Source organism: Chroicocephalus ridibundus, chromosome 1, assembly GCF_963924245.1.
Source record: "Chroicocephalus ridibundus chromosome 1, bChrRid1.1, whole genome shotgun sequence".
NCBI lineage: Eukaryota > Metazoa > Chordata > Aves > Charadriiformes > Laridae > Chroicocephalus > Chroicocephalus ridibundus.
The window spans coordinates 66,460,397-66,469,939 of NC_086284.1; the positions used below are offsets into that span (position 1 = coordinate 66,460,397).

Here is a 9,543-nt window from a genome sequence, read left to right on the forward strand (position 1 = left end):
ACTCAAAGTAACCATGACATTCTTTCTATGAGCAGTATGGCTAAACGTAATTTGAAGTATAAAGCAAAATAAAAGTCTAATAGATGTTACGCGTTTTAATATTCTATCTGCTTGTAAAAAGCGGACATCCGTATAATCAACATAATTTAGAATATCAAAGGCTTCATTTAATCTTAGATAACTTCAGTTTACATTTCGTGTTTCACAAGTGGCACTGCTAGGTTCAGACCTAACCATTTTGGTTAGATCAGCTGTAAAATGCAACCTGAGAGACAAGAAGTAAATTTCTAGAGATTGTAAAAGAAAACCCCAAATTTTTTAATTCTAACCGTAAAAAGTTAAAAAAATTCAAACTACATAAGGCATTAAAAGTAGTTCAGTTCTTTCTGCTGTTAATTTTGATGTTCTTACAGAACTTAGCAGTAAGAGAAACTATTATTAATTTATTCCAAAAAAAGACTTTAAAAGATGTATGGATTTCTAACACAGGATACAGTTCTTTTAATACTTCCAAGTCATTTTAAAACGAATACAAGTTTTCTTAAAGAGACAACTAAACATTCTCATGCTGCTCTGAGAACCAAAACTTTATTGCAGTTGGCACATTAGAGAGCGAAAAAAACCCAACACCTTAATAATATAATTCATTGGGCAAAGCATCCCAAAGAAAAAGTAAACAAGGGTCATGTCTTCAATAAGCTAAAATGCCATTAGAAAGACACAGGAAGAGATTTCTTAAGATAGGCTTTTTATTGTTTAGGTGCAATCATAAAACCCTCACAAAAGTAAGAGCTAATTGACAAGGCGGGGGGGGGTGGGGGGGGGAGGGCGGAGGGAGGGTGCCATTATTATAAAAAAAAAAAAAATCACCTTATTACTATCTTAAGTAGATGAATTACAGAGGATGACTTCTTTAAATAAATCAAGACAAAAGAAACCAACACAGGAGGAGAACAACCCTCAGGTTTTTTTTTTTGCACCATTACACGTAGTATCTGTTCAGCTCTAGAAAACTAGACCAACTACTAGAAACATTTACAAGTTACAGAGCATTTTGTTAACGGAAAAGAAAACAAAACTGAAGATAACACACCCAAGTCTGGTGTTTTCCATTAAGGAAAATTCCCTATTACACACCCATTAAATTTAATGGGAATTTTCCTTAAGAATTTCAGGATTACACACAAAGGGTGAAATCGTAACTCCCACAAGACAGAGACAAAACTCCCATTTGACTTCAAGAGAACTAAGATCCACCATAAAAAGTCACATCATTATTGGGTATAATCTGTCATAAATATACTGAAATAAATAATTTACACTATATGAGAAAAATTAGTGTAAATGTCTCCACAAATAATGAAAAACATACACAGTTCATGTTTTTAAGCAAAAAAGCAGTCATCCTTGAAGAACAAAGGCTAATTATCAGCAAGTTAACAAGTTTTAACCAAGCAGTAACAGCATTATTTTATTTACACATCAGATGAAGGCAAGTGTTTCTCCAATTCCCGAATATTTGCACACGTTCAGAACACACTAAAACTAAATGGACCGATAATTTCAAGCAACCTTTTAATTTCGCAGTTTTGACAGCAGTTGAGGATGCACTCACTTGCTCTTGCCACAAGAGGATAACGCGGACAGAGATTTCCAAAAGCACAGCACTCCCTACAGCAGAGGCAAGTTACTGATAGCAGAGACACATGCTACATGTGAAAAGCAGCCACCTTTACATGACACAAGTAATTTCCCTTAAACACTTATCCACACAAAACCACAACTACTGCTACAGACCTTCAGGAAGCATTCAGACTGGTTTGGTTTTGGGGTTTTTTTTTGTTTTTGTTTTTACATGTATTTTACACAAATCGAAATATTAATTTACTGAGAAGGTAATTACAAGGAGCTTGTTTGCATACCCTGTATCTCTGGGATTCTCCTGTTCTAAATATTAAATCTATGTGGATTCTCCATTGTTTTACAATTGCTAGAAACCTCTCTTGGCTTTTGAAGAAGTTTTGAAGAAGTAAAGCTTCTCACTTTGCTAATATAGTTGAAATCAAAACTTCAAAAGAGTGCAAACAGCTAAGTAAACAATGCTGATTATATATAAGCTATCTCTTGTGCAAACCATTAATTTTTACAAAATTAGATTCTCTCAACTGTACGTGAATTATTACTGTGTTAAAATAATCTTGCTTATGCTCCAAATACAGGGTTTTGGTTTTTTTTAAATTGTATACGTGTTTCTCTGTAAAACATCAAATTCTCGGCAGTCTCCCAAATCACAACGTTTGCAATTCAAATACGCTGGCACAATACTTGGTGATCTTTTTAAACAACAGGGGCAAAAGTCCTTCCGTAAGCCAACTTTGGTGCGAAATCCCAATGAAAACCAAAAGAGAAACTAGGAAATGTGCAGGAGTTAATGGCTTGATTCGACTTACACCGATAAAGAAGTCCTTTGTGATCTATCTGCCCAGCCCCACGCTATGGCTTTTCCAGTTTGCCTGCCACAAGGGCGACTAACCTGAAGCCCCATTTTTGGTACCTAACCCTGCACGCTGCTGGCTGGCGATGCTCGTGCGAGGTTTCTCCTTACCGCCTTGGCCTGATGTTGGCCACATCGACCCCCCCTCCCCGCCCCGGCCCTGCGTGCGTCCATCAGGCGTGCCCACCGCTCAGGGATGGCAGCTGGGATGGTGGAGAAGACAACCTACAGAGAGGGTAAATCCCAACCAGCTTCCCCGCACCGCTTCTCTCCACGTGGTCTGCGTTTAAAAGCTTACGGGAAAGAGGGACAAATAAACAAATAAATAGGTGTGCAGATTAAAAAGGCAAGCCTATAACCACCCTTTGACAAACACACAGCAGAAGGGAACCCTCTCCTCCGCACGCCCCGTACCAAATTAACACGGCCGTGTTTATTGCATTATCCTTCTGTTTACCGGATGGGAAAGCCAGCAGTCGGTTCCCCTCTGCTTATCTGCTCTGATCGGCTCTTTCATCCCTGCTTTTCGCCCGGCTGGTGGCCGCGCTCCCATCCGCTCCAGGTTTTCTCGGTAACTGGTGCCCGCTCCCCTCCCCCTGTCCCCGTCCCCCGTCCCCCCCCCCGTCCTCTCCAGGGTCAGCAGTTTGGGGAATGTTGTGGAAATAGCTCTTTGCCAACGCGGGGCTTGGGGCGCACTTCGGGCTGTAGGTGGCTCAAGAAAAAAAAAAAACACAACAACAACAAAACAAACAAACAGAAAAAAAAAAAAAACAAATCACAAAAAAACCCCAAACAACAGAAAAAAAAACCAGCCAAAAAATCCTGTTTTTGTGAAAAATCCGCTTGCAAAGCTAAAGGGTGCGACAGTTTGTCGGTGGCTGGGACCGAACTGCAGCACCCCCCTCCCCCACCGGGCCGGGACCCCCATCACGGCCCCCAGTAAGAACCAGCAGCAACAGGCAAATAACACTCTGCCCTCCCAGTCACTCGGAACTGGCGCTCATCCTTTCGAACTCTGACACCGCATTCAACACTCCTCTCATCTTAAGTAGGGTCAGAGCTTGCTCCGGTGGGAGCACCAGCAAACGGTGGGCTCTCTCATCTCTTCCATCTTCCTGCACTTCCTATCAGAAGAGGAAAACATTTTCTTCTTCAAAAATCGACTAGCTACTAAGAAAACAGGAGGGGAAAAAAATTAAAAAAAAAAAACAAAACAACAAAAACAACCTGCAGGCGGCTCTTGGAAACTGTCGCTGTTTGCTTATTATTGATGACCTCTATCAGCACTGCGAACGCAGAAGCAATTATTATTCACCTCCAAGCAACTACCTTAACGTGGTATGTCACTTCACCTAGCTAGACCCGTAAACATACATTACAGCTATATACGCACACGGGTTTAGAGCGCCATGCCTTGCATAAATGCAAGAGCAAAGAGAATCCCTACGGTGTCTCATCGTTAACTTTTAATCCTTGACAGACTGGCTGTCCTGTGCCCTCCTCAACCAGCCCCCAGTTGTGTACAAACTCACTCGCTAAGGGGAGGTGGCTTATTACATGGGGGGGAGAGAACACACAACACATTTCTTCGGGTATTTTTGTTTTGCCTTTTTTTTCCCCCCCCCCCAAACGGCGTAACTAGCACCCCAACAAAGGAACAGCTACATAATTAAAGCCTAAATTCTCTCCCACCCGAAGTTTCAGATTTCTTCGGTCTGCTTTTGTCTTTGAACACCCAGCCTTCGCAAGCCAACCAACTGGTCATTCACGCTGGGACTGAGCCGCCAGCTGGGACGTAGTCACACACCACCATAGGGTGGGCCTTTAAGTGAAATGTGCAATACAGCATGCAACAGCTCCTGCATATAGTGACTTCTGGAAGGAATTTTTTTGTTGTTGTTGTTTTTAAATTCACATTCCGCGCTCACCATGATTTACTGTTAAACTTTTGCAAGAGATAAAGTATTTCAAAACCAAGATATTAAATTTGTCCCTCTCATTTTGGTATGATTGACCTTCCCAGCCAGAAAGCCAAGGATTTTTTTTTTGTAATCTCATGTCCTCAGTCCAACAATCCTGTTTTTTAACTCAATCATTTTACATTTTTAAATAGTATTTAGAAGCTGCATTAACATTAACTATTTTGGTCACATTTTCCAAACACTTTCCAAAATCTTACATAAGAAAACACTGAAGTACAGCCCAAACATAGTAACTGTGTAAACATTAGCTTCTGTTGGGGTGCCCAGAAGTATACTCTCATAATAATAGCACAGCAGAACTCAAACGTGAAAAAAAAAAATAAAATCCCAAAATTAAAACTTTTCTCCTCATACAAAGAGCCAGATAGTTCCTCCAAGACTGTTTAATACAGGATGCCTTGGGGAAAAAGAGCTTTTTAAGAAAGCAAGGAGGGATAGCACTCTACCCAGCATAACACAACCCCACGGCAGAGAAACAAACCCTAAGCACAAACATGCATGGCTGGCATTGTCAGATGTAGCTACTCACCCTTCACAGCACTCGCTTCTTTCAGGTTGTGAGACAGAAAGTCTATGCTGGCATAGGCGCTCATCTCCACTCCGTTGATGCCACCATTGAGGACGTGCCTGGCTTTCGACCTGGCTTTGTCACAGTTTGCCAGGGTCCCGTCCACCACGTCGATGGCGATATAGTTGAGGCCATTCTGGAAGCCAGCCGAGGTCTCCCGGCACATGGGGCTGCTACCCTGCTCCTCCTCCAGGCCTTCGGTTTTCCTGAGGGACACGTTCTCCACCGAGGCCGAGTTGTGCCGTTTGGGGTTGTGTGCGAAGGAGGGGGACACGGGGGTCACAGTGGTGGTGGAGGAGAAAGTTTCCGAGCTGTGCCTCCTGCGCCCCTGGGGATCTGCCCGGATGACCTTGGCCCCCCGGTTCGGGTCTGGGGGGGGGCTGGTGAGAATGAAAGCCTCCACCCCAGAGAGGGTGAGCCTCTTCACCCCAGCCGTGGGGCTGGTAACCCGGGCACTTTCTGGCTTCTGAACAATGGGTTGGGGTGGGGTGGTGGCCATGCCAAAGGTCATCTCGGTGTAATCCCCACCGTCGGACGGGCTGGACGAACAAGCCACCCCCACAGCCGCCTTCAGGTAGCGCCCGTCGGGCTGGCTGGTGCTGGAGGAAGAGCCTGGTGACAGCGCTTCCAGGGAGCCCACTGAGACCGTGCCCGACTGGGAGGGCGACTGCGACCCGAAGTCAATGTTCATGTAGTCAGAGAGAGGGGAGCGCCTCTGCCCCGTGCCCGAGCCCAGGGAGGAGGCCGGGCTGTCAGCGGGCAGGGAGGGGGGAGAATAGACGGCAGCATCCCCGAAGTCGATGTTGATGTATTCGCCGGGGCTCTTGGGCTCAGGCGGCAGAGGGTGCTCGTTCATGCTAGGCAGCATCGTCCGCAAGGTCTCCAAAGAGAGGCGGCTGGGCCGGGCCACCCGCTGGCACCGCTGGCTCAGGAAGCTCTCAGTCCGGCTGTGCCGCAGGGGCGAAGGCACAGTGTGGCTGGAGGGGGCGAAGGTGCCAGCGGGCGACTGGCCCACACCGCACACCGCCTCCTCCGGGATCATCCTCCCCGGGGAGTTCATGAAGACGTACTGGTCACTGTCCTTCACCAGGCCCTGGCTCTTGTAGGAGCGGGGTAAGGAGCTGTACGAGTAGCAGCCAGGCTTGGAGGGCTCACTGGACCCGTGCCCCGAAGGGGCAAAAAAGAAGTCTGGGGGGGTGAGGGAGGGAGCCTGGGGCCCGTGCTGGGGGTCCCGAGGGGACATATTGATATAGTCGCCGTTACTCAGCCTCCCGTCCGAGCTCTCCACGGACAGCTTGGAGCCGCACCACATCCGCATGTACCCGCTATCGTCAGGGGAGCTCTCCCCGGGTGAGCTGGTCTTGTAGCTGCTCCCGTTCCCGGGGGACCCGCCACCCACCCCCGCCCGGGGCTGCAGGATCTGCTTGGGGGCAGACACACTGGTGGGGCTCATGGGCATGTAGTCTGCACCGCCACGGCTTCCCTGCCCTAAGGCTACGGCCACGCCGGGGGTCATGGGCATGTAGCCGTCATCCTCTCCCCCTCCTCCTCCTCCCGCCGCCGGCGGCCCCAGGTTGGTGCTGCTGCTGCCGGAGCTGCGGTGGGAGCCGATCTCGATGTCCCCGTAGTCCTCGGGGTAGGGGGTGTAGGTGACTTTGGGGGAAGCCCCGGCTTGGCAGGAGGGGAAGAGGCGGCCGGCGCTGCCGGCGAAGGTGGCGCGCATCAGGGTGTACTCGTCGAGGGAGGCGGAGGAGACCTGCGGCGGGGCGGGCCGCTGCCGGCACGGGGTGGTCAGGGAGTAGGTCCGCTTCCGATGGCCCCTGTCGGCGGCGGCGTCGGGGCAGGGCCGGTAGCACAGGCGGCCGCTCGGGGGCCGCTCCATCGCCATGTAGCCGTAGAGGTCGGTGCCGCCCCCGGGGTCCCGCACCGGGGGGGTCTCGGCCACCGACTCGGGGGTGTTGCTGCGGTTGCTGGCGGTAGAGGAGGAGGAGAAGGGCCGCAGGTCGCCGCCCGGGCTGGAGCCGTACTCGTCGAAGGACATGAAGCCGGCGTCGCTGGGGGAGCCGGAGACGGAGGCGCTGCCGCTGGACGGGCGCTGCGGGTGATGGGGGTGGGCAGGCTCGGAGCCGAGGCCGCTGCTGGAGGAGAGGCTGATGGGGCTGGTGGCGGAGGGGGGCGAGTGGGAGGCGGGCATGGACATGGAGCGGCTGTTCTGCAGGCCGCCGCCGGCCAGCACCGGCAGCAGCTTCCCCGCCGGCCGGCCCCCCCCGCCGCCGCTGCTAAGCGTGTGCGAGCGGCTGAGGGGGGTCCGCACGGGGCCCGGGCTCATGGGGCTGCCGGCCACCGAGCCCACCCGGCAGCCGTCGCCCTCGCTAGCCGTCCGCACCCGGCACGGCGTGCACTTGGTGGCGGCGGCCAGGCTGTCGGTGCGGGAGCGGCGGAGGAGGCCGGTCTGGCTGGGGGGCAGGTTGACCAGGTGGTGGTGCCGGCGGCCGGGCACGGTGATGGGGTGGGTGGCGGAGGCGCCGCCGCCGCCGGGCCCGGCGGCGCCCCCCGAGGAAGAGGAGGAGGAGGACTGGCTCTTGCTGCGGGGCCGGAACTCGGACAGCTCCTTCAGCGCCTTCATGGCCTCCAGGATGGTCTCGTGGATGTTCTGGGCCACCACCGAGTCGTCCGCCTGCATCCAGAGCTCGCCGGGGCCGGTGGCCGCCGAGCGCCCCACCTCGATGAAGAAGAAGCTGTCGGAGTGGCCGCAGCGGCGGATGTTCATCAGCTGCAGCGTGACCGAGGGCAGCTCGCAGTTGAGGCGCACGAAGCCGATCGTGCGGGCCGAGAGGCAGAGCCGGTGGACGCCGGTGAGGTTTTTGCTCTGCCCCAAGCCCTTGGGCTTCAGCGTCACCTGCCAGACCTCCCGGTAGGCAGCGGCGGCCGGGGTGATCAGCCCGTAGTTGAGGTCCTCGCCGGCGGCGGCCAGGGAGGCGGCGGCCGCGCTGCAGGAGGCGGAGAAGGGGGAGGCGAGGTGGCGATGGGGGGACCCCTGGCAGGCCGCCTTGCCCTCGTTGAGCAGGTCGGTGAGAGCTCGGTACCAGCCCTCCTGCTCCTGCTCGTTCTCGGCCGCCACGGCGAAGTACTCGTCCTTGGTGTAGAGGGCGATGAGGTACTTGTGCTTGGCGTCCGCCCGCTTGTTGATGTTGAGGCAGGAGTCCAGGGCGATCACCCGCTTGGGCGCCCCGGACTTGTTCCTCCATTTCTTCTCGCTCTCGTAGTACTCCAGCCGGGCGCCCCCCGCCTCCTCCCCGCCGCCGCCGGGGCCCCGCAGGACGAAGAAGCGTTTGTGTCCGTGCTTCTGCTTGCGCAGGTACCCGCACTTCCTCACGCCCTGGTTGTTGTTGTTGTTGTTGTTCAGGTTGGGGCCGGGCGGGGAGCTCAGGGAGGGCAGCAGCCCCAGCACGGCGGGGCTCGCCATCCCCGACCCCCGCGCCGGGAGCGCCGCCCGGCTCCTCTCGCTGCCGAGAAGGGATGAGGACCGGGCGCCGCGGGAAAGAAAAAAAAGAAGAGAGGTGGGGCGGGGGGAAAGCGGGCAAAATAAAGTTATTCCTCCGGAGAAAGAGCGCGGCTGCCCGGAGCCGCAGCGGGGTCCTCCGTTTACGGGGTCCTAGGCAGCGGGTGCTACCGGCGGCCGCCCGACGTCCTCCCCGGCTCGGATACCGGCGCTACCGCTCCCCGGTCGCTGCTGGTGGTGGTGGCGGTGCCGCCGCGGCTGCTGCCGGCGCCGGCGGGAGTTTCGCCGTAAGTAACACATCGCGCACCGAGTGCCCCAACTAAAGAGCAAAACAACACGTGACCGCCGCCGTACCGAGCCGCTCACACACCGAGACGGGGCGGGGGGGGCGCGGCCGCCGCCGGCGCCCACCCGCATTGGCCGCCGCGCCGCGCGAAGGACGGCCCCGCCCGCCAATGGGGAGGGCGAGGCGGGCCCTGGGAAGGGGGGGTGGGTGGGCGAGGCGGCCACACGCGGTTGGGCGGCGGGAGCTTCGCCCCGCCCCTCCCGCCCCTCCGCGGCGGGCGCGTTCCCGCCCACAGCCTCCGGTGTCATGTGTCCGTCCCCCGTCCCCCCCCACCCCGCCGCGGCGGGACCCGCCTCCTTCACACCCCTCATCATCGCCGCCGCTGCCCTCCGCGGTGGACCCGGGCAGCCCCGGTGTTGTCCCTCGCCATCCATAGTAACCCCGGCGGGGGGAGCAAGGTGTGGGGGGGGACACGGGACACGACACACCGGCGCCGCTCGCCGCGGCCATCAGGTGCTGCTCCCCCCTCCCCCGAGCGGAGCTTCCGGGCGTGCGTGTGCGCCAGCCATCCCCCCGCCCCGCACATACACCCACGCGTGTGTGCGTCAAGCCCTCCTCGCACACGCAGGCACGGCGGCTCCCACACATCTCCCCCCCCCCCCCCCCCCCCTTTCCATTCCCACCGCCGCCGTACGCGCACTCCTCCGCCCG

At 54.9% G+C, this 9,543-nt stretch overlaps 1 protein-coding gene across 2 annotated transcripts in view; it reads right to left on the minus strand.

Annotated features, from left to right (window-relative positions):
- IRS2 (insulin receptor substrate 2) overlaps positions 1-8,949 on the minus strand; it is a 32,396-nt gene extending 23,447 nt beyond the window's left edge. Inside the window, exons 1-2 of one of the 2 annotated variants that reach the window (XM_063337513.1) lie at positions 5,006-8,949; positions 743-2,787 (exon numbers count right to left, since the gene is read on the minus strand). In XM_063337513.1, coding sequence (XP_063193583.1) covers positions 2,720-2,787; positions 5,006-8,510 — 3,573 coding nt within the window. In that variant the 5' untranslated portion in view covers positions 8,511-8,949 and the 3' untranslated portion in view covers positions 743-2,719. Of the gene's footprint in view, positions 1-742; positions 2,788-5,005 lie in introns of those variants that run through there. The other variant, XM_063337524.1, reaches the window with a different exon arrangement.
- Between the last annotated feature and the right edge of the window lie 594 nt (positions 8,950-9,543).